The following is a 25,756-nucleotide window of genomic DNA, read 5'->3' on the forward strand; positions in this document are numbered from 1 at the left end:
ATCCATACTAATCATAATTACTAATCATAATTTTCTTTACCATTTCATTCTACTGTATGCTTCCTACTTAATGTAGTATTTTTTGTGATTATTTTGTTCTGCTTTTTTTTTAGGAATGGTATAAATTCTAATCTCTCTAAATTTCTCCTGTTTTTATGAGAGGTGTTTTAAATGTTTTATTATGGTTACAGTTAATTGAAAAAATAGGAGAAGACATTAAGAATTTTTCTAGCTGTAACGGAATGTATCTGGCTCCTCACCCCACTACCCCACAATAAAAGAAAGTAAAGCTTCTGATTCTGTAAAACATGACTAGCTCAAAGGGAAGTTGTGATCAAAGAACTTGTTTTGGGAGTGATTTTATTTTAATACATTCTGAGTTGGTTTCCTCTTTAAATTAGGCATGTTTTTGAGGCCTGTTTTCCTTGCCTGGGCTGTGCCAAGTGATCAACAGTGAGAGTTTAAGGTCCTGTAGAATTTCCAGGTGTTGGTAACATTGCAACATTTGAGTTTCTCGTGTGAGGTGTAAGTGTTCTTGTGCACTAATTCAGTAAAAGATGGGGACATTCAGGTCTGTGCTGCAGTGCCAGATGCCAGTCTGCATTTCAGTTTCTGTAGAGTCTTTCTGATTCATAACTATGTTTTTTAGCTTTTAGGGGATATATTGTTCGTAAAAACTACACAAGATTGAAAAACAGCACTGAGCGTGTCGCAGATGCTCAGCTTACAAGCAGCTGCTCTACTTCAGATTTTGGCTGTGAAGAAGACTGGTAAGTTGAATCCTTTGCTATCTATTCTTTAATAAAAGTGGTTTCCACCACAGTAAGATCTGAAAGGAGCAGGTTTGTCATCATGATTCAGCCAGCTCTTAGAAAATCTGCTGCATTCTGAGGATGACCACCTTTAGTCAAGCAAGTTCCCCCTCCAGCTTAGTCATCTCAGTAATCTCCCAGTTAGTGGAAAGGTGCTGTTTGCTCTGGGTTGCCGTCCTGTTTTTGTGTACTTCGTGTAGGTACCCAGAATACTGTAGATTGCAGACAGAATTGCAAGTGCTCATCATTTCAGAATTGAGTGCAGTGTATGTTATTAAATGTCCAAGAGTAGAAAGTTACCCTTCTGTGCCTGTAAAGCTCCATGTAGACCAGCAATGAGACAGGGAAAAGAGCTGTCAAGAGCAGATGGACAAGTCACTGACAGAAAGCCAAGGAATGCTGTAAACCATAGTGATGCTCTCCTTTTTGAAGAGGAAAGGTATTTTATCCCTTTAAGCAATGGATTCACTCCAGACAGATCTTCCCCTGACACTTCCCTGGGTATGAGAGGCAAAAAGGATCTGTTATGTCTGAGTCACCAACAGTGTTCTAGGACAGGTGGCTGCATTTGCAGGACTAATCCCTTTTATTAGTTACAGTGATGGAGAGTTATGAGATCTTTCCTGCTGAAACCATTATGGAGAAGTTAATGATTATTTCTTTTTCCGTGTATGCTCATAGCATTGGGTTTTGTTAACTTCCATGCTAACTCTGCTACATGCTCTAGAGCATTATTATAGGACTTCGTTCAGGTGTAACCACCTACATTCTTGCAGGTTAATAGTGCTCCAGAATATTTTCCTTGAATAAAGTATTCTGTTTTAGCAAAAAAAAGGTTCAGGCCATTGGACAAGGACTAAATAAATAAGTAAATAAATGGGTTTGGTGATGATTTTCAGGGTAAAAAGCAAGCCCACTGCATTTTACCATCATAGATCTGATTTGGGGTTGCTTGACTGCTCACCGGGGAATGAGAATCCTTATTTATGATTCCCTTCATGTGCATGCAGCGCCTTCTGTTTCTTCAGTCTTTAAGGGGTGGATATCTTGTGATCTCATTAAGACTATTGGTGATCATGTGTTCATTTGTTCTCCAGTCTGCAGTGATGGTTGAAAGCAAGAGCTAGTAAGATCTCTACTGTCAGTTTTCTTTGGCATCCAGAATTATAATTACTTACAATGTAAATAGACTTTTTCATCTGGACTTATTTGGAGGCACAGAGCCTCTTTAAACTTTTTTTGTCATTTATTTCATATATAGGAATGGTTTTCTTCCATTTTTGCATTAAACTATCTCTGGAATTCTTTGTTCCTCACCAAACAAATATATTTGGATTTGGTACAACTTGGCCTAATTGTACATCTCTTGAGGCTCACAAAAATTTTATGGTTCGGTTACTGTTGAGCTGAATTTGGGCTCTATGAAGCACATATATACAACCTTTAAATATATTTAGCCACCAAACTTACACTGAAATCATTGTCTAAATGCATTTAGATATCTGACCTGAAGATGCCCATGTAAAATACGTTGGCAACTCAAGTCTTGCACCCAGTCCTGGTTGCGGTGTACAGTCAGATACATAAATAAGTTCTTCTTTTGCCTGGAGTTGGGAAACTGCCATTACTGCTGGCAGCTCTCAATTTAACCCAAACAAATACTGCAGATTATTTGCCTAATCCCATAAATTTCACAGCAATGGCCTCAGGTTCCAGTAGTTTCAGCAAGACTTGAAAATGTAAGCATTTCACAGGTAATGGGGCTTAATCCGGTAACTTAGTTCCCATAAATCAAGCATCACTTTTTCATGTAGGTGTACTGTTGTTTTAAGCACATGGCTGTTGCAGTCATAGAGGAAACTTGCAGGAAACAGAAAGGTTGCTGAATAATAGTGCAGATGCTTGACATAGTAGCTGGTAATCTGACCCTAGTGAAGGCAGCCTCTCTGTGGCTTCACACATTATGGAACTAAAGTATAGAATAATAAAATACTATTTTCTCTTCATTTTCTTTCATTTTTTGTAATTTCTTTTATTTTTGTTTCTTTTTGTTTCTTTTTTTTCCTAACTGGTAGTTTTGAAAAATGAGAAATGAGCGTAAAGGTACTTGGGATCAGAAGGCAAAATTACACACAGTTCTGTTGTATGCAGAGGACTATAACTTTGCGTTTAAATGTATGACAACCTGATGCTTTTTAAAAGATCTGTTTAAAAGCTACATTATGGTGTTATATATAAAGTACTCAGTTTTACGAAGTCATGAATTTTGAAGTGTTCATAAGAAATGAGCACTTTAAAAAAAAATAATTCCGTAGAAGAAATTGAATCTCTACACCTAGTTCATACTCTTCAGTCAGTGAATGCAGGACATAAGTGAACTGAAGCTAATAAATTACATGGGTTACTAATTACATGCACACAGTTGTTCATTTAGCATTACATGTTAAAATGTTTCATGCATTTATATGCTTGACTTGGTAATCAAGTCAAATGCAAAGCTGATGTCACAGGTAACTACGGATGCATTGACAGTTGGCAAATATCTCTGATTGGAATAGAAATAGATTATGTAAATGTTAGCAGGGAAGTGGCTTTGTCTCGTTGAAAAAATGTTTTTCTATTCAGTTCCACAAAGCTGTGGAAATGTCTGTGACTCCTACTGAAACAAGATCCTGGGAATAATTGTGCACCTGGGAAGCTGACACTAAGTTTGAATTATTCTCCAAAACCCATGTGTGTATGAGACACTTGCCAAGCTTTTTCTTGACGTCATCAGCCACTGAGAGGAACCTGCAGGCCTGTGTGGCGTTAGGGAACTGAATCACAATCAAACCTTAAAAGGGGCAGTTATTTTAAAGGCAAACATGATCAAGACCTGAGTTAAACATGGTTCAAATGAGGAAAGTGAAAACCTTTCTGAGCCATTTTTACAACAGCTGAATAGCAGATTTACCATTCCGTATAGAGTTGAATAGGCAGCAGAGCAGGGAGGAGTATGATAGGGTCTCCTCTGTCACAAGGAGAGCAAAGACACCAACCTTAACATGTGCTTCCATTTTGCAGTTGATCACTGCAGAAACAAAAAATGCTGCATTTTGCAATAGCATAGATAAAATTCCAAGTTAGTATTAGGAATCTTCTGAGCTAATTAGGAACAATTTATGGAGAAGGGAGAAGTAATTTTCTAAAACATAATGTGATTTGAATTTGTTAGATTGACAGATATCTAGTGAATGTATTTTTCATAAATGTTCTTGCTTAGCAGGATAATCTACAGTTCTATGACTAAGGACCTTAATCTACGCTGCCTTGTTCATCTTCTTGTTCAGACAGAGCTGTCATTCTCAAATATCTTCAAATCCCTTTAGAGCACCACTGAAGTATCTGTAGCCTGCATGTTCCACCATCGTCACCTTTTCCATTTCCTTCCCAAATGAAAATTGTGTTAAGTAATACTGATCTGATACTTCCCCTGGAAAATAATTACTGTATTGTTAATTTTTTTCCTCTATCTCACTGTACTGTAGCTCACTGACTGCTAAATACCACAATACAAGTTAGCTACATGTATATGATCAGTGCCTTTATACTGTGTTGTATAGCAGAAAGCATTGTTTCCACACAGTGACTTTGTTACACATCAGTTAGGTCTGTGACTATAACTGTGTGTCAGTCAGTATCCCAGAGCTCCGTTGGAGCTCTCTGTGTTAAGGATGCATGGTAGAAGATACCTGACATCACACCAGTTCACACTCTTGAACTGAGTTCATTGGAATTTTTTTTCCTTATATCTTTCTCTTTTTAGCTATTTGGTATCATGTTCAGGCTTTGGTCAGCTTAGGTTCTCAAGGAACATTCTTTTTAGTAAAATTCTTGACATTCACATGAGCCTTACATAATCAAGATTGTATAATAGAGTCTGTACAAAGCTACACAGGCACACCAACTTAAATGTTTGAAAAATTATAGACAAAGAATAATTATCAGCATTTCTTTGTTCTACAGGAAGTGTGCATGTGAAAGTCAAATTCTAGAAATGGGTCTGTTTCTGCTCACTAATGGCTCAACTGATGAAACAGGATCTGATTACTCAATTTGTATCAGTACTAAGTGAGTGATGGTACAAGAGCTTGAGAGGGTAGGATTTGAATTAGAAACAGTTACGTGAAATGTAATGAACCACAATATGAAATTCAGTAATGCTCCAAAGTTTACATTGGGTACCAGCAGTGAGGATACATTCAACTCACATGTGCATCATAACATTTTCTCATCACTGTCAAGACTTAAGGTAGTATATTGGAGACTGCCCTTGAAGAAAATTAGCAGGTCCTTTGGCAACAAAAATGATCGCATATCTTTATAAACCATGATAAAGGAAGACCTCTAAGGGAGATGAAAACTAAGGGTCATATGGTATCATTTCTCCTATCATGAAAGGCTGATGTGAAGAGAAAATGAACAAACTGTTCTCTGTTGAGAATCAAGAGGGAAATAATGGGCTTGCATTGCAGCACAAGAATGTTAGGTTAGACATCAAGCTAATTGATGGTAAGCTGAATTAAACCCTGTGTAGGCTACCTTGGGAAGTTTTGACAGCTCCATTACTGTAGGTTTTAAAAATCAGGTCAAGCAAATATATGGGGGGGGGGGGGGGAAAGTAGGTGTAGCTGATTTTTGTCTGAAAATTGGATTGACTTAGATGAATTGTCAAGGTTTTTTTAATGATTTTCAAATGCACAGTGACTTCTTGAACTGTAACATATCTGTGCCAGTGGGTTTGGCATTGCAAGTGAGCTTTTATAGCATTGTAGTGCCACCAGCTATTGCTGCATCAGTATGGGGAGTAAGTATAGAAATCAATCTAGAGGAATTCTCCATGTGTCTGCTTTACTTGTGGCATTGCTGTGCCTGAAAAATGAATGAGGTTCATTTCTCAATGGTTTGCTACAGCTGGAAGTCCACTGAAATAGCATGCAAAGTGGATTTACCTATATGGGCACTGGTGGATTAGCACATAACCACAGCATCCTGTGTATCACTGAGAGTAGAAATTAAACATGATTTCAGTCACATGAGCACAAATTCACTCAGAAATTGGTTTCATGTGAATTCTCCTCTTCTGTATAAAAGCTCTTCTATCTTTTGCTCTGGCTTCTTTGACTTGATCTGCAGCCCGCCTCTCACTAAAGTGAGGTTTACTCTCAATCAATAACAAAACCCTCCATGAATTCTTTTGATTAAAAGGAAAAGAAAAATAATAACTAAGTTAATGCATTTCTATTCTTCATGGAGAGCTGATTGAAGGGGTCACATCTCTACATTTTAAACCTATTTTTTTCAGGATCTTCAGAAGAATGCCATTGGGTCCTGGTGATTTATTCCCTACACCTTTCCCATACCTTCTCCTTGGATGATTTCAGTTTCTGTCAAGATCACATCGCAATTTCTTGTATAAGTCATCTTTTGAATATGAATTTTCATTTCTTTCCATAAGAAAAGCTGGTATAAAGACATTCTGGTTTCCTTTAATAGCTTCACTTTCCTATTTTTAATCATAGCAAACATTAAGATTATTGCTTGTGATGGAAATAGGAAGCCTGCAATCCTTGTGGCATGCAGTAGAATCCATGGGCCTGATTCTGGTGTCATGTGAGCTTCTAATTGCTTTACAGTTCATAAGTTTAAATAGTTACTCAAGATTTTTAAAGGTGTAAATGGGAATTTGGGCACAGTTTTCCAGCGTCATCTGGTTTTTCCCTCCTTCCCACCCCTTTGGCATTTTTCATCTACCCACACTGGAAGGATTGAATTTGTTCTGTTCTGTAAAATATTACTTTTGCAAAATGAGCTGTATTATTTCTAGAAGAACATCTAGTAGTGTTTCTAACATTTTCAAAAGCATTTAAATAATGAAAGTAAAAGTGCCATTACTTATACAGCCAGAGTAACTCCAAAACTAGATATTTTTTCTCCAGCATAAGATAATCTCCATTACTAGATTTATGTTGCTATGGTTCAACTGCTTTCAATGCTAAGTATAGTGAGTCTATACACTATACAGATGTGCAGACAGACCTTAAGAATCAATGTTTCTCTCTTTTTTCCAATGTTTCTTGCTAATTGAGTGATTTATAGACAGCCTGTATGTGAAGACTGAGGCGCATTATAGCTCAGTAGCTGAACAGCCAGCAGCAAATTGTTGAGTTGCCTGACTGAAACCAGGCACATGAACCCAGATCTGCAGTTGATACCATGTTTTCAGAAATGTTCCCTGCCAGTTTGACATCATGGTGGGTTGACCTTGGCTGGCTGCCAGGTGGCCACCAAGCCATTCTGTCATTCCCCTTCTTAACAGGATGGGGCAAGAAAATGCAATGAAAAGCTAATGAGTAACAGCTAGTAATCAAGTACATAATTCTAGTAGCAACAGTACATTCTGTGCAAGGATGGACTCCCTTGCAGCAAAAACACAATTTAGGATTGTTTTAATCAGAACCACGGCATCACTGGGATCCTGACATAGAGTTGAAGGGCTTCCAAATTCCAGAGGCTGATTTTTGCTAGCTTAAGCTGTACAAAAGGCAAGTTGCTGATTTTTACCTTTGTGCTTTAAAGAATTATACAAGGTTCTAGCCTTGTATAGTGGCAAAGTTCTGTATTTTTTTAGTAGAAGATAGAGATTATTTTCCTGCTGCAAATTTAGATCCAAATCCAAACCACTGCAAAATCTGAATATTTAAATGTATGTGATGATTCAGTCTGGTTTTGTCATTGTAGGCCATTTGCAACATACTGATCTGACAGCAAATTTTGATTTTGACATCCACCACAGTGATATTTGAGGATTATTCATAATTTTTACCTTGTATTTGATTTCTTTTCAGAAATACTGGGGAAAGGGAGAATGCATTATCTCAACAAATGCTTGAGGAAATTTTGGGGAAAAGTGGCAAGTTATCTAACAGTCCCACCGAATAAATGATTGTCTAAATAATATATATACAAGATAAATAGTAATAAAGAACTTTACAGATAATATGGTATATGCACAAATGCAGTGTCAAATACAGTCCTAGACATATGTTATACTTTTCAGTTTAAGAAGTATGCCAGTACTAAATGATAATGCGTTTCTGAAATTAATCCCTTCATTTCCTCCAAGGAAAACACAAGTTTAAATTCAACTTAGCAGAATGTTTTTCTTCTCTTTCTTCATGTCAAAGAATAAAGGGAAACTTAAATTCCTCTTATCTGATGTGCAAATCCAAAGTTCAGTCATGAAATTGCAATGTTACAAAAAAGATGAATGTTTACCGTGTTCCTGAAAGCTTCATTCTGTTCTGACAATCAGAAAGTTTTGGGTTTAATTCCAATTTGAGGACTATGAGCATACCACATAATATCTGTGAACCTCATTTTTTTTAATCTACTAAATTAAATTGGTAGCATTTTTTTTGGTATTGCATAGCTGAAGACTCTGAAACAAGTTCTCTCTGGGTGGACTTTACTGTGGAAGAAATCTGTTGACTTCAAAGGCCTGACAACAAGGATCATGGCCTGCAGAAGGTTTTTATGTTGCTTTAATCAGCATTAACGAAGTAGGAGTTGGCCTTTAATATTTTTATGGTGACATAGTGTGATGGTGAAATAGTAACAGATCTAGACAAAGAATCTAAGACATCTTACTTCTTGCTCTGTGCTTAACCCAAATGGCTTTAGGAGAACACGTTTCACTTCTTCCTCATTCGTCAAATTTTGAGTGTCTAAGTATGAATTCTGTGGAAACAGCTTTTCATAGCCCTGGGAAAAAATTTTAATGTAAAATCTTAGCAAATAAATACATTATTTCAATTTCATTGAATTCTGATAAACTCATTTTACACATCTGCACAGATCCACAACTTTTTAATGAAAAATTCATTGTTCATAACCTGTTGCTGTGTTTAACAGCATGCACTTTCTTATAAGAGGAAATGGGACTGGTCTGGTTTTTCTGAATTGATTGTATGTGCATATTTAGAAATTGGGGGAGGGGGAAAAGGGAAAATCAACAAAAAAAGTGTGTATGCCAGTAAACGTTTTATAAGAGTGAAGAAATTACAATATTTAAGATAAATTTTTTATTTTTCTTTGCTTTTAGGCAGCAAACCAGTAACCAGTCTTCTCCCGTGGTGCCTGATTTTCTTGACAAACAAACTAAAAAGGTACTACTAAGTTTATATTCTAAAACAACATCACATTATAACTTCAAATTCCTGAGTCCACAGTTCTGCAATGTGTTCGTGGCTGCTTGGCATAGTCATCTGAACATGAAACCGTTAGTGATGTTTTGAAGTCTTTGAGACAAAAGCCTGCTTGCTAAGAACTTTAGTTCTGTAGAGAGACAGGGAGGTACAGTGAATAAGAGAATCAAAAGGCTGGAAATTTGCTGCTGAGAATAAATGCTAGCTGCTCCCTGAGGTGATTTGTCTGTGCACTTCACTTTCTACAGATGTTAGAGACTCTTTTTTAGTAAGGACCTGAGGTTCTTTGGTAGTACTTTGATATCCTGCTCGAATTCAATATGTGAAATGGAGGAGTCGCTCTGTGACTTGGAGCACAGCATAGTCTTTGAAGTCTGATCCAATTTTTGCTGCTTACCATTTGATGTTGAAAGGATGAAATGGAGAAAATGTACAGTTTTTGCCAGTAACTCTGCTGAGCATATGTAAGATTAAAAAAACAAAATCCCTTGGATGATGTACTTAGAAATGTTAAGCAGATTAATACCTTCCTATAGCTTTTTTCTAAAGATACAAATTAACTATGAGAGGAAATCAGCATACAGTGCATGCTATGATTTAACTGCATGAGGAAAGGGGATGAATAAGTTAAATGGGAAAAAGTAAACAAATGTTTGTGACATGGGTGCTAAGTCGGTGTTGCTGAAAGCCACAAGAGTCTTGTGTAAGTTAAATCTAGCATTAGATGTTTCAGAGAGTCTTGGAAAATAACAAGTTGCTCTCTATGAGATCACAGCTGTAAGTTATCATGACCAAGTGGAATCAATACATTTCTTATGTGCCTAAACCAGCATTCTTTATTCCAGAGTAATTTGGATGAGATTTCTGCTTCTCCGTTTATTCTAAAATGTTCATTTGAAATGAGCGATTCACAATCAGTTAGCCAATCCCAGACAGTTGCAGACCATCAGTTGTCAAGTCTCTTGAGATCCCATAAAAAAGGAGGTAAGAAATATAGTAAAGTAGCAGAGATATTTTGTTTACTGATATAAGCTATGTTGTCAGCATGTAACTTGCTTTATATATTGATGAGATCTTTTCACAATCCCTTGAAAGGCAGGAAACATAAAGGAAAAACTTTCTTCTACACATTTTCACCCTGGAAATATGAAAAAACCCTTAAGTATCTGTATTACAGAGGCAAAAATAAAATTATTTTAAAAATACACCTTCTATTAAAAATGTCATTACTAATCTTGAAATACCCTTTTAATTAAATCAAATCTGCCTTCAAGAGCTTCAGTTTTCCTTTGCCTTCCAACCTCAGAAGTCAAACACAGTAATGAAATCTCTCATTTTTGGCAGAATGAAAGGCAACTAGTTTGTTGACACACGCAAAGATTCAGTCAGCAACACAGGAACGTCTACAATAATTCTACAATCTATGCAGTGCATTTTTAAATTTTATTTGCTGTTATGTTATTTTTGCCATGTTCAGCAAGAGTTTAAAAACCTGAAGTAAAACATTTTGAAATTTTTTGAGTTTTACCTGGTTTATCTTTGGATATTCCAGGAATCATTACCTATTAGAATACTTTTCTCTAGTATTATAATCATCCTGTCTTTGCAAATCCATGAATACAGGTTTTATTACTGTACTGGAAAATAACTTTCACAATTTAAAACTAAGTAGGTTGATAATGTGATATCTGTAACCAGAGCCAAAATGTATATGATATTAAATTAATTTCCAGGTTAATGCTGAAAATTAGTTGTTTATGATGTTGTGCTGTTAATTAACATTACTGTTTAGTTATTTGATGGGACACTTTTCATCTCATAAATCTACACACATTTACCTGAATAATTAAGCCCTAATCCTGCAATTTATGTGTTTAAATTTTACAGAGTTCAGTAAAACAATTTACAATGAAAGGTAAGAAGATAGATATTTATAGGGAGATCATTTTGTTGCGGCAAATAATGCAAATTCAATGTTCTTCCTCTTTTCCACAGGCATAATGTGCTTTCCATGCTAAAAGGAATAGTATGTAAGCAGAGCAGATTGAGAAATCCATTATTCCCTCTTCATGCATTTCAGTCCATATGGGTTTCGAATCTATAGTGTGGGACTGCAGGGGAAGTTTGCATTACTATCTTAAATTATTACATGTTAAACAATAAACCTGTCAAACAAAAATATCTTCATTGCAGTAAATCCTCTTGAGGGAAGCAGTCAGGGCCCAAATCCATCTTCTTTACTCTCACTGGATATTGTATGTTACCTGCAACTGGTCTCCTTAAAATCAAAGACCTTGTGTCTGAGGTAAAACAATTAGAGTAAAACTGGCAGAATTACACCCTTAGCAAGTATGATTTAGAGCCATTACCCAGTAATTTAGAGAGTCTTCAAAAAATGTGAAATGATAGAAGAATAAAATTTGAAGAGGAGATTAATGCAACATGGATCTGAACTACTGAAGAAACATCTATGTTTAAATGAATAAGCATGCAAATGCAAAGAAGTAAGGAATTTCCTAGTTAAGCATGAAAATACTCAGATAGATGATCATATTAATCACACTTCAATGAGTAACTATTAAGGAAGTAAACCTGGTGAAGAATAATAATTTCTTTGGGTGCTTTTAAAAGCACGGCTTGCATTCAGAGATGCAGATGCTTTCACCTGGTGCTCAGTCTGTATTCAGCCTTAATGTAGGAAATGTACTTTTAAGCAGATGGTATTCTTACACCTATTTCGAAAACCAAGTGGAATAGGAAATACATTTTTGGAATAAGAAAGCCTATATAAAAATGTGTGCTTTACAATGCAAGGTGATACTACATAAGCTGTTACTCACACTAAAAAAGCTGCCTACTGGGTGGTCCAAACAATGCAAAGACTTATTTTTCATAGTGAAACATTTTTCTGCAATGTTAAAGACTGATTTTTAATTCTCTGTAAGTTACATTACAGACAGCAGTAGTCTATCATCTTGGTGGTGCTTGGGCCTGAAATACAGAGGCCAATGGGGAAGGGAATGTGATAGGTTTCTGCACTGGTCCATGGCCCAGCTGTGAAGCAGTGTTGCTGTTTGCTTAAGGAGAAAGTCTGTGTGCATGCTTAAGCACAAAAGGATGGACAGGCTGCTTATTTGTCTTGAGGCCTTGGTAGGTGAGGCTCTGGTGCAGTCAAGAGGAGACAGAGCACAAAAGGGAAAAATGGTTGATATGAGTTTGCATATTTTTGTATTAATCGAGCAGACTATTCACTCACATCTTGTTATCCAGGTGTCTAATAGCACAGGCTGCCTGTTCTTAATAGCAGATTGGCAAAGGAAGAATAGACAAGGAAATTTCTACAAAAATCATGCGAAGACTGTACTCGGTAATTAATACAGAAACAGAAGCCTCTTTTTCACATCCCAAGCCTTGTCACTGGGTCATAGAAAGACTGAGCTGTATGGCCAAATTGCATGCACAGCAAGTGCATGCATGTGCTATGGTTGTATAGAGTCACAGGGGCTGGTTTTATGCTGCACAGACATTCCCCTGCACTCTGCCAGAGCAGTGGGGCAGGACCAGTAACAATGCCAAGAATTCCCTCCAGTGTCTCTGCTGTGACACAGTGCCTGGGCAGAGTCCCATCATTACTAACAATTAAGCCAGAAGTTAATTATTCTAGTCACAATAAAGTAGTACTGAAGGAATCAAAATAATATAATCTCCAGAGACCAAGTAGTGGTATTCCCTTAGATGAGATAGATAGTGAGAATGTTTGAAATTATTAATGAAAAGTGAGTGCTTCATAGGGAATTGACCAATGTAAGTTTGCTTCAAAGGTAAATGTGACAAATTTTCTGAGATGCAAAGGAAATATGTTTGCAAAAGGAAAGCTAATAGTATCTCTTCATTGACCAAACTATGACATAATTTTTTATGCTTAGCACAGACATTTTGAACAAGTGAGAAAATACATAGAGAGTCTCTGGCCGTGGAGATTCTCTTATGGGAGAATAGTATGACTTATGGATATGTTCAGTTTATGCCTTGCACCTCACACTGCAATGCTGAAACTTTGTAAGAGGTACAGAAATTTGCCAGGATTCTGTGAGATCTGGAAGTATACAGTCTTCAGTGTCTGTAGCCACAGTCTGAGGTTCTGAATAGTCCTTTTCAGTATAACTTTTAATTTTAGATTCTTAGTCTTCTATATTCTCAAAACTAGTGGAAATTAGGGCTTGGCATGTTTCAAGCTGGAGTCCTATTAGTCACTGACCCATTTTTAATGTTTTTCTTGCAATATGTATTTTTTTATGTTGATCATTTTTTCTCTTCTTTTCTGGTAAACCAATCAAAAAATGGGATTTGGTAAATGTAGCTGTATTGGGTTTGGAGAAACATATGAAGTCATGGGGTTTTGTACTGATGAAGGACAAGTAGATAATTAAATATGTGAAGTTACTGCTTGATGGGGAGGAAGGCTGCTGCCCACCTGGGCAAGTTTTAGTAGGGGCATCGTGGGCATGGGAGACATTATTTCCAAAATGTTACTCTGTGGTTATCATCACACAGATGATATTTACAAGTTCATCACCATAAACAGGAAATTTAAAATAATGATGACTTCATTAGAAGTTAGTACTTAACTCCAGTTTTAAAGAAGTGGTCCAATTTTAATGCTAACAAGCATAATCTTGTTAAAATACCCAAGCCAAAGAGAATAGGTGGCTTGGATGTTTGATCTTTGCTTCAGAGTACAATTTTCTTTGAGCCAGACTTTGTTATTGAAAATACTTTAAACTGCCTCGATCTAGAGTACAGTCTTGACTCAATGTCTTGCCACTTGCAAGTGAAAGGTGCTTAAATACAGAGAAGTATGTTACACTACATGGTAGTTTAACATTGTAGTAGTTTTAACTCTGTTCTCGTTTAATTCCTATTTTTACATTTTTTGAAAAAGTTAACAGCTATGGCAAAGAAATAATAAGTAGTGATTTGGAAATGGGGGCACTTTTTATTCTTGGATTCACAGAAAGTCAATATCCCAGCATGACTGTAATAGGTGTTATAGTAAAGAACAGGCAGTATCTCACACAAAACATGGTATCAAGATCTGGGTGCCTTGTAACCAAAGATGTCATTTCACTTTCTGCAAGTAGAGAGAGATCAATCCAAGCCGTTCAGCTGTTTGTGTAACTCAGCTTCCTGTTCGATTTCATTATAACAAACTGCCTTTTCTAAGTAAAAGCAAAACCTCTGCTACATGATGTAGTGTGAAATATCACATGGACTTTAGACTAATTGTCACTGGCAGGTGGGATGATACTGACACATGAATGCCATTAATTTCAGAATCCTATCATTCAGGAATTTAAGGCAAAGAATTTGTAACCTATTAAGAATAATTTTTGGTTGTTTAAACAGGAGTTTCATTTCATCATTTTTAAGCCCTCCACTGAGACTAATCTTACACTGAGGGAATATAAATCATGAAAAATTTGACTGTAGTCAGTAAAATCATAACAGCAAGCAGAATTTGGTCTCTTGGGTATAAAAAATGGACATGAAAAATTTTCTACATATATGGGGCTGGGGAGGGGTTGGGGCAGAAGATTTGGGTTTGTTTCAGGGGATTTTCTTGAGTGGGGCAGGTTTGAGTTGGTCATTGTTCTGCAAATAAAACAGCATGATCACAGGACAGTTTGACTGTTACAAGAAACTCTAAAAGGACCAAGATAGTGTTACATAGTATGATCTGATTGTACTGAGCATGCTGTAGCTGTGTGTGAGGCCTGTGAGATCTCCATAGTATTCTCCTACTCAATACCACACTGTAACAGACTAATTACTGTTAGCCATGTTGCAGCTGGAGGCTCCAGCAGAGGACTTGCTGATGTGGGATGTTGTATAATGAATTTCCAGTGAAAAGATCCTGCTAGTGTTCTGTGGCTTTTGAACCAAAATCTGACTGGGCATGTGCAGGAGAAAAAGTAGCTTCTTTTTATTTTTTCCTAAAAGAGTATCACTGGATTACTGATCTCATCACACCTGTCATAAATGCTTTGGGCTCAGTAAATGAAAATCATGGTTCCAGATCATTCATTTTATCTTGCAAATGTATAAGTAGAAATCACCATAAGAAAATTATTTTTTAGGATGTCTCTTGAGAAAATAAGCTGGTAATAAAGCTATGTCTCAAAGCAATCATTGTTGTTAAGAACTGTCTAGATGGCCAGGCTCAGAGAGTGGTGGAGAATGGTGCTGCATCCAGTTTGTGTCCATCACTAGTGGTGTCCCCCAGGGATCAGTGTTGGGTCCAGTCCTGCTTAATATCATTATTGGTGATCAAGATGAGGGGATGGAGTCTACCATGAGCAAATTTGCAGACAACACCAAGTTTAGTCAGAGTGTTGATCTGTTGGAGGGTAGGAAAGCCCTGCAGAGGGACCTGGACAGGATGGATCAGTGAGCCAGACCAACAGCACAAGGTTCAACATAACCAAGTGCTGGATCCTGCATGTCGGCCACAACAGCCCCATGCAGTGGTACAGGCTGGGGGCAGAGTGGCTGGAAAGTGGCCCAGTGGGAAAGGACCTGGTGGTGCAGGTCAACAGCAGCTGAACACAAGCCAGTGTGTGTGCCCAGATAGCCAAGAAGGCCAGTGGCATCCTGGTCTGTATCAGGAATAGTGTGGCCAGCAGGGCCAGGACAATGACTGTCCCCCTGTACTCAGCACCAGTGAGGTCACCCCTTAAGTGCTGTGTCCAGTTGTGGGCCCCTCAGTTCAGGAGGGATGTTGAGGTGCTGGACTGTGTCCAGAGAAGGGCAAGGAAGCTGGTGAAGGGTGTGGAGCACAAGTCCTGTGAGGAGCAGCTGAGGGAGCTGGGGGTGTTTAGCCTGGAGAAGAGGAGGCTCGGGGGGACCTTATTGTTCTCTACAACTCTCTGGAGGGAGGTTTTAGCCGGGTGGTGGTCAGCCTCTTCTCACAGGCAACCAGCAACAGGACAAGAGGTCATAGTTTTAAGCTGTGTCAGGGAAGGTTTAGGTTGGACATTAAGAAGAATTTCTTCACAGAAAGGGTGATTAAACATTGGAGTGGACTGCCCAGGGAGGTGGTGGAGTCACAGTCCCTGGAGGTGTTTAAGGAAAGACTGAACGTGACACTCAGTACCATGGTCTAGTTGACAAGGTGGTTTTCAGTCATAGGTTGGACTCAATGATCTCAGAGGTTTTTTCCAACCTAGTTGATTCTGTTTCTATCATTATAGGAAAGGATAATCACCTTTCTAGGTTTGCAAGGCTGCATACTTACGCAGATGGATGCATTTGGTAAGCCTGGTACTGAGCACTGCATTGCATGTGGTGGGACCCTGCAGGAGCCCCCAGGAGGAAATATTGCCTCCCATCCTATGGAAAACCTGAATTTTTGCTTTCTGGAACTGTACAGAAGCCTTTTAGCTTCACTAGCCATTAGGGTGAGAAACAGTACCTCATTTTAAGGATTTCAGTTCTTTACCATATAATTCAGTGTGAATTTGGAAAATAACTGCAAACAGAAGTGACATTGGTTGCACCTCTCTCAGCCTTATGTAAATTTTTCAGCTGAGACTTGCAGTGATGATGTTTGCGTTCTGAACTGATTCACCCGTCGATGGTTTCTGTTAAATCTTTTGCTACTCTGTAGTGGCAGACTGCATTTTGCCGAAGTATCAGACCAACAAATCTGAAAAGAAATTGGACTGCTCATAAATTTTTCTTTGCTGCACAGCTTCTTAATTGTTTTTTTTCCCTCCAACAGTCAAAGACACAAACAGTGGCAAGTGATAAATACAAGCTTTGATTTGTTAAACACATGTTAGCTCTATGTTTAGCCCTAGGCAGTGAATTTCATTATAGGCTGGTTTACTTCTGGATTGGTTATTGTGATTACTTCCAATGCAAAAAGATTTGACCTGCAGCCATGACTGATTAGTATCAGAGGTGAGAGATAAAATAAGATGCAAGTAAACTGCACAGATAAATTGCAGTAGGGTTCTCCAGAGGCAACCTAGTACTTGTTCTATATAAAACAAGTCGCAATTCAGCTTGTAATGACTGCACTGCAATAAAAATAGACTGCAGAACTCTCTCATTGAAATATCAAAAAACATAGTAAGAAATCCAAGAAATGTAATGAAGTTGAATAATAAATATATGATAATGCTGTGCCAAAAGCCTGCAGATTTTAATAGGAGTTCAGTTTCTCCTCCCTGTCTTTCTTATCCAAGCTGCTACTCACCTGCTCTTTGTCTTCATTTTCTATCCACAACATACAGGTTTGTTTGAACACTTCTTTTTGCTAGATCTTTGTTGGTAGTTAAGTTTTCATCATGCAGCACTTCACTGTCCTGGTGTTATTGTTTGAAAATTCTTTCAAGTATTCTGTATCAGCCTTATTTTTGTCATTTTTCCTGTTACTGGTGCTCTGAACCAGCAGCATATCTCAGATGACTGATGTACTCTGGCATATAGTGTGGTTCCTAATTCATTACTCTTCTGCTTCTAAAAAAAATGCACCATTTTATCTAAGTAAACTTTGTTAAAGTACAGTAGGTACAGAGCTTTGAGAGTGCATACAAAGCGAAAATAACTCTAATAATATTTTCACAATTTTTTTTTTCAAATTGCAGAATTTTTTAACTTTGTCTCACATCAGAAAACTTTAGATCATTTCTTTATTTCTGGTTATTTTGTAAGAAAAAGGCTAAGACAGTTAATAGTTTGCTTTTGTAGAGCTATGATTTAATCTGCTATCTGTATGTTACCAAATAATTTTTCTTTTTTTGCTGTTATTTAAAAATCTGAATTCACTCTGATGAATTCCCCACAGCTGAGTAGTAATAGCTGGATTTCAGGTCTTTCTTTCTAGAAGATGCTGTATGCTTTCACAAATTATTTTTACAGTTCTTCATAGATTCTGTGAAGAGTTAACATGCTGGTAAAAGCAGTAACAATTAATGTGATGTTGTGGAATGTTCTATGAGTTATGTGGGATAGTTCAGAAAGTACCATAACAAATTAATTTCTTATGTACTTTGTATGGGTTTGGATTTTTTTTTGTCTGTTCTAAGTTTGAGTTATTACTCTAGTGGATTGTGATTAGCTACCAAAAATCATATACAGCTTAATAGAAACCTAAGCCATGGTATATAATTTTCATGGTTGATCAATGCAAACGAAAAAAAAAATCAAAATATCTCTGACAAGTAAAGGATAGATACTGAGGACAAAATGTGTTTGCAACCACATATGTAAAAATGTAGATACTACAAGTTACTAATAGATACAGTTTGATAAATAGGTATTCCATTCACTAAATCATGAACTGAATATGAGGTATTTGGGTGAAAAGAAATTGCCTTACATGACTTATTCATTAGCCCTGCTCATGACAATGATTGTATTACTTGGCTGTCTATCATTACTTCTCTCTATTCACTAGAAGTATTTTATATTTCAGTTCTCTCATGGATAACCTCAGATGATTCTAATGATTAGGTTGAATATAGTGATAGCCAATACTAGCTTGTTGTGGTAATTTTAAGCTTGCAGAGCTCCCTTCTGACCCCAGGAAAGGATAATCTTTCTTGAGGATCTTCCTTGCCTATGGAGAGAATTACTGGAAGAAGTTGTTGTGCTCAAGTGTTAGCAGTACAGCAGAACAATAATGCCACACCCACACCTTCCCTGCTTGTAACACCTTTCCCCCAAGGGGAGGTCAGAGTACCAAAACCACAGGAAGTATTGTTACTGCTGCCAGTGGGAAAAAGAGAAGCTGCTTTCCTCTGTGGTCAGACAGGCAACGAGCATATCTTAGTCGTAACACAACATATATAAAAGAAGAGTCTTATGAATTCTAATATTTCTTTTCCTAAAAATATCTTAGTACCTGTTCTTTGTCTTAAAGGTTTGTCCTGCCTTATACATAGGTAACGAACAGTGTGAGAAGGCAATAAGCACAACTATGTAATCACTACTGCCTCTCGCTTGTCAGGTTGGTCTGCCCTACCGGGCTAAGTCTGAGAGGGAGAATGCAGACATAACTAACAAGCTGAATAGCAGCAGGAATACCCCTAAAGACTTGGTCATTTTTAACGTGTCTGACTGTCTGTCTTCATCTGACTGTCTTACATTTTGTTGGGAATCAAATATAGACAATGTGGTTGCGTAGTATTAAAAAGTTGGAAAGCTATACCAGCTCTTTACCTTCATTTGCAGCTAGTTTTTGTCCTTATCAGCTAGGAGGAACGTCTTCGATTCTTTGTGGCTTTGTGAGCGTAGTGCTATTCTTGGGACTCTGTCTCACCAGTGTGCTTATGTTGCCTCCTGCACACACACAAAAGTTACATTCAAAATAAGGAAAAAATATTACATTGTTCCAGCCTCCTTTTGGAGTACTGGGATTTGCAAACACCAAAAATGCCCTGCAGCAAAGTGGTGCAATTGTTTTTTCTACATTCTTTTAATGCTGTTCTTTACAGCATATTCTTAGTTACAATAAAGAGCATGACTATCAAATGAATAACAGCAAGCTTGTCGGTTTTAAGGGGCTTATTTGAAAAAAAACAACAACCAAGTTTGCTGAAGCTCTAAAAAAAAAACTGAGCTAATTTTAGTAGCAGCATAGATGGGTGTAGTTTCAAAAATTAAGAACAGCTAGGTGCTGTAGTTAAAAATTGGTAAAAGAGATACTTGTGTAGCAAAAATCTTTGACCTGTTGATTTGTTTTCAGAGACAGGTAAATATATATGAAGTCCAGGTCTGCATATTGTCTTGCCTAATGTCCCAAAAGGGCACAGGAACAAGATTCCAGTTTGGGCTAACCCCTCATCTTTTGCTCATCAGACTTTGAGTAAAAGTGATATCAATTTCTTTCATCTCTTGTTGTCCATGTGCTTCCAATTAATTTTTCATTCATAAGAAACTGATAAATTGGAAGTTCTTAATCTCCTCACAAAGATTTGCCCCTTGCAATGGTATTCAGAGCAGCTGTTAGTTCAAGTCTATAGTATATATCAGTTTTCTGTCTGCGTATTCAGGCTCATGCTTTGTGCCTTTTGATCATTGATTTAGGGCCCAAGAAGGGTGAATTCCTCAGCTTCATATCCAAAGGAGCTTAACTGCTTTAGAAAAATGAAATTTTGCGTGACTATATTTAGATACTCTTACTTGTAAACCATAGTCTACTTTAAAACATTCCCTGGGAAGAACATAGTCATCAGACAGCCACAGGCAGACATGTCTTAGGGCATTGTAAATGAAGTAGGATTTTCATTATTGTCTTTCATCGTCATAAACAACTTACAACCTAAAACTTTCAAAATCAGAGATTGCCTACATGGTAGTAGTATGCCACACAAGCTAATCATTGACATGTATTGAAGAAAATCACTGTTAATTCACAGAACTCCCTCTTCTTGTCCCACCCACAAAATAAACATACACAGTCAGAAAGTATCTGCCAATTTTCTGCTTAAATTCTGTAATTTGTTTGTGGAATTGTAGTAATTTGTGTTGTGACTTGCAAGAAAAAGAAAAAAAGGAGAAAAAAGAGGAAACAACCTAATCTTTTTTTGAAAGAGATTTTAACAGTAAGGCAGAAAATGCTGACCATGGTAGATTAAACCATGCAGAACTTCACATGTAGGGAAAATGTGTGACAGACATGGACAAACATCATGGAATTAAAAACAAGCTGGAAGTGGAGTGCAGAAGGAATATGCCATCAAAGAAGAAAACCTATGCAGACAAGCATGATAGAGAAAGGAGAAAGAAGTGGATGAGCTGAAAAACAAAAAAGATGCTATTCCATGTCAATAACAACAGAAGGCTTGATAGCCATAGCAGTGAAATGTCCTGCTGCTTTGCTCATATCTAGTTGTTCAGATTTTTCAGGGAAAAGTGTAATTCTTGCTTTAGAGCATTTGAAAGGAGAGTTATAATTCATGCTCTGTTTTAATAGGTAAAATCTTTTTGAACAGCGATACTTACTGAACAATTTCCTTTGCAGTAGTGCCCATAGTAGTGTATCCTTAGTTTGCAACACTTTATATCATTATTTGCAACGTACTTTTTTGTTATGCTTAGGAAGCCTGTGTCTCTGAAAGGGCAGAGCATTAATTGGTCCAAAATCTTTGAAAATAAAGAAGAGACCAAATGAAATAAGGGAAATTTTCCCCTGCATAATAACAACCTTTTCTTCAGTGACCCTTTTTTATTTTCTATTTATGAACTTTGGAAGCTATCCAAACCAAACAAACCAACCAAACAAACAAAAAAAGATAACAAAGGATGTAAATACCTAATGTCACATCAGGAGAAGAGACAAGGTAAAACACAATACTCCAGATAGCACAGTGAGTTACACAATTCATTCAGCTTTAAAACAAGATTCCAGAAGTTAACTGAGACAGGAGGAATTGAGATTACCCCCCCTGGATTTCTAGGATTTACAGTCTTACGTTCTGTATTTCACTATCCCATCCCTTTCAGCCATACAACCATGATGTTTTTGTCTTTGCAGAAAAGACCTGAAGACATTTTCAGTTTTATTTCCTAATGTTAATTTTTCTTCCTCAGTTTGTGTCCATCTCCATATTCAATGTTGGACCTAAGCAAAAGCTTTACATTTTTAAATTTAGTGATGTTTAATGTCAGGCCTAAATTCATTAATCTATGACTTTATGACTCTTAAACTATGAGAAGAACTTGAGGGTTCTCATGGATGAAGAGTTGGACGTCAGCCAACAGTGTGTGCTTGCAGCCCAGAAGGCATGACTCCATCAGAAGAGGAGTGGCCAGCAGGTCAAGAGAGGGGATTTTCCTCTTCTACTCTGCTCTCATGAGACCCCACTTGGGGTGCTGTGTTCAGCTCTGGGGTCCTCAGCACAAGAAAGAAGTGGACATGCTGGAGTGGGTCCATAGGTGGCCATAAAGATGGTGAGAAGGCTGGAGCGCTTCTTCTGTTAAGACAGTCTGAGAGAGCTGGAGTTATTCATCCTGAAAAGAGAAGGCTTCAGGGAAACCTCATTTCAGCCTTCCAGTACTTTAAGGGGGCTTGTGAAAAAGAGGGAGAGTGACTTTTTGCACAGGCAGGTAGCAACAGGATAAGGGGGAACCATTTTAAACTAAAAGAGGACAGATTTGGATTAGAAATTAGGAAGAAGTTCTTTACTCACAGTGTGGTGAGGCACTGAACAGTCTGCCCAGAGAAGTTTTGGGTGTCCCATCTCTGGAAGTGTTCAAGATCAGGTTGCATGGGGCCCTGAGCAATCTGGTCTAGTGGGTGACATCCCTGCCCATGGCAGGGGATTGTAACTAGGTGATCTTTAAGATCCCTTCCAGCCCAAGCCTTTCTATGATTCTATGGCTTTCTGCATCTTATCTACTTTTCCAATGTACTGGAATCTTGGCAAGAGCTGTAAATCAAGTTCGCAGTTTTCTAGAGCTTCTTGTGTTGGCTTCTTGAGGCCTTATGATTATGCAGAGTCATCCACAGCAGAACAAGATGTGCCTTGCTTTCTGGACATAATTCTTTAAAAGTAACAGCTTTCAGCTGTATTGATAGTTGCTTCTGAGAACCAGGACCAGATTTATTCTTCAAGTTGACGCACAATTTAGGATCAATATTTAAGGTCAGCCTTCACCAGTTGTGTTATCAAGATCTTTTATCCCTTGTTGCTGAATGAGTAAGTGTATCCCAGACTGGTCTCTGGTTAAAGCCTGTAGCTAGTGAAGAAAGAATACCAAAGAAAACTTACTGGGAAAAAAACTTACTTTGTGTTCTTGCTTATGCTCTGTTAAAAAATAAAATTAGTGGCAGATGACATACATATTCCCTCAATATTGTCAAATAAATTCTCCAAATAAGAAATCCCAGTGATAAGAACACCATTATCTGCCTTTAGATTTGTAGTTGCATTCACTGTAGTCAGAAAAAGCCAAACTCAGAAGGTACATATGATCTATAAGAAAGCAGAGTCTAACTGTAAAAGAGTTAGAGTTGTGTCTACCATTTCCTTTCCAAGCCAACTGGAAAATTGCGGGTTCTGGGTTGATGCAGGACAAATGCCTCTCATAACCTCTGAAAAGGTATAGCAGAGGAAGACGTCCCCATATCTGCAGAGGTTGCTCCAGTTCACCATCAGCTGAAAATGGGAAAGATCAGAGAGTATGGGAGAAAGATTATTTCTCGAGAACTGCAGCCCTTTATCTTAGTGGCTTTTGTTCAGGTTTGTGCTGCCCTGCCTTAGAATGATTCCTATCCTGGAACAAGTAGGAACAAAGAAACAGCTGGCTCTGCATTCAGTGAACAGGCCCTCTATGCTAGGGATGTTCTTCTGTAAAGAGACCTCAGGGCAACTGTAAATTGGGCCTATTATGCTCAGCATCATCATGCATCTTCATGCTACACCATGAATAAGCATGGCTGGTCTGTAAATTTAGCCCATTGTATCTGGATTACATTTGTTAAACTAATGCTTGGGGTTTTGTCTGGCTTTGTTCATACCAATACCAGAACATTGAGTAAGAACAGCAAATCAGAAACAAAAAACACAAGCTTTTTAAAGTATTGCTCCCACAGATTTGAGCCCTAAGTGTGTTTTATATAAACATTTTGAATTGGGGCTGGATTTTTGACCAGATTGTTTCCCCTGAAGGATCTTTTGAAACAAAAACAAACTGAGCAAAACAAGCTTTGGTGGTATGGGCCTGTGCCTGTTTTCATGTGAGCTGATGACAAAGCTCAGAGCAGGAAGGCAGCAGTGTGCTGGAATCTGTTGTACATTGTGTTCTGCATGTTCCCAGCTGACTTGTCAGGAGTGATCTAGAACTGAAACAAGAATCTTTTACTGGGGCACAGCAAAAGAAGTCATCATTAGTGGAAAACAATTTGGCTGTTTGAAAACAATAGATTTGGTTAACACAATATCATGATTGTGGCTTATTGTCATGTGAATGTGTGGCCTGTTTTAGGAGGTTGAGCACTTTTGAGAACTATCCTCTCTCTTGTATGGCCCATGAAAGTAATTTATATTCTATCACTATACCCTCTGGTTCAGTGTGGGTATATATAATTTTACAAAGGAGATGAGGAAGTGGTTGGCTTTAGCGTGAATCTGTTTCCAATGGAATTCCAAGGTTATATTCATGTGAATGTGCCATGTATCATGGGATTGCAGTGAAGGAGGCAGAAGGTTTCCACATTCTAGTGATGAAAAAAAATGGAAGGTGAGGAAAGTTTGCTTGTAATAGCTGTTTGAATTTATTTTAATGGGGTCACTTCTGAGAAATACTGTAATGCAGTTTCTGTAGATGCTATATCATTGAGCAAAGTAAGTCTGCTACCTGGAGCAGAGGTGAAAGTGAAGTTGAGTCCCACTGTGTAGTGTTGTGCTTAAGTTTCAAGAAAGTAAAAGTGATACAGATTGCTAATGGTATTGCTTGTCAGATTTTTTATTTAGCTTCAAATTTGAAAGAGCTACTCCTTTATTTCTAAACCTTCACATTTGCATCCCTTTGATATGAAATACTTGTGAACTAACTAGAGAACAGAGCTGTGAGTTCAGTAGCCAAGAGATCCTTGATTTATTAACATAGAATTTCACAGGCTTGTGTGCACCATCTCCTTGTTCTGCATGTAACAAATGCAGCAGTCAGAAGCAGAGGTTGATTACAAAGGTCCCAATACTTCAGGGTGTAGCAGTGGTTATCCACACATCTTGTTAAGCATTGTGGCAATCATTGCCTAAGTAAGACTATTCAATTTCAAAAAAAAAGATGGAAATCTGAATTCTAAGTAACTGCTTAGAATTAGATATTTATAGTGCAACTTGAAAAGTAAATGTGTTGAACAGTATAGACAGTATAGCATGGCTATGAACAGACTTTCCTGTTTGATATGTTTCTTGTTTAAGACAAAGATAAGATATATCTCTGTTGTGAAATAGTAATGAGCAATAATTGTGATTTAAGTACATAAAGCATTTAAACTGCAATAACTTACTGCTGCATTGTCCCCTACAGTGTCATTAAGACACTTAAAGGGGAAATTTAAATTACTTCTAAGACATTCTGTTACCTAGTTACTCTAAACACAGTTGGGGATATACAGTGGCTGCTTAGATTATTAATACCTTACTAATTATGCCTTTGCAAGTAACTGTGAGAAAACATTTTAATTTAGTTGCACCAGAATTTCAAAATAATATTTGTGGTACTTATCAGATTCCTGCAAATTTAAGGACACTGGTGTGCCTTCTTTTTGGTGTATGTGTATGACTATGGCCTGCAGATTTATGTCAAGAATGTTGTATTTTTTGTGTGGTCTTATGCAAGATGGCGTCTGAAAAAAAAGCCTGCACTGAACTGGCAAGTTAGACTGTATCTGTAGTTACAAGACTTTGAAACTGTAACTGTACTGCAGATGTATGACAACAAACTTCCCTTCTGGAGAGACACATCATCAAAGAAAGAAGTTCTTAAAGCAGTTTGCCAAATGGATTGGGTTGCTCTGGTCAAAAAGCCAACAGTATTTCTGGCTGAGGACTTTTACCAATCCCAGTGATGTCAAGAAATAACTGTGTTGGTAGCATTTGCTGGTATAGACTATGCCTTACCCTAAACTGTTGTTCAGAACAAGGGCCAAATTTTTTTTTTTTTTTTTTTTTTTGTAAC

At 37.5% G+C, this 25,756-nt stretch overlaps 1 protein-coding gene across 19 annotated transcripts in view; it reads left to right on the forward strand.

Moving 5' to 3' along the window:
• The window catches only part of MYO3B (myosin IIIB), a 248,831-nt gene that overhangs the window by 152,746 nt on the left and 70,329 nt on the right, over window positions 1–25,756 (forward strand). For all 19 annotated transcript variants that reach the window (XR_006018294.1, XM_042041627.1, XM_042041615.1 and 16 more), the window contains 3 exons: window positions 650–770; window positions 8,956–9,019; window positions 9,904–10,042. Coding sequence is in view for 18 of the 19 variants with exons in the window: in XM_042041627.1 (XP_041897561.1) it covers window positions 650–770; window positions 8,956–9,019; window positions 9,904–10,042 (324 nt within the window). In the remaining variant the exon portion in view is untranslated. The remainder of the gene's footprint in view (window positions 1–649; window positions 771–8,955; window positions 9,020–9,903; window positions 10,043–25,756) is intronic.

Source organism: Corvus kubaryi, unplaced genomic scaffold (genome assembly GCF_017639235.1).
Source record: "Corvus kubaryi isolate FWS band 111438036 unplaced genomic scaffold, C.kubaryi_AGA036_p1.0 37396, whole genome shotgun sequence".
Lineage (NCBI taxonomy): Eukaryota > Metazoa > Chordata > Aves > Passeriformes > Corvidae > Corvus > Corvus kubaryi.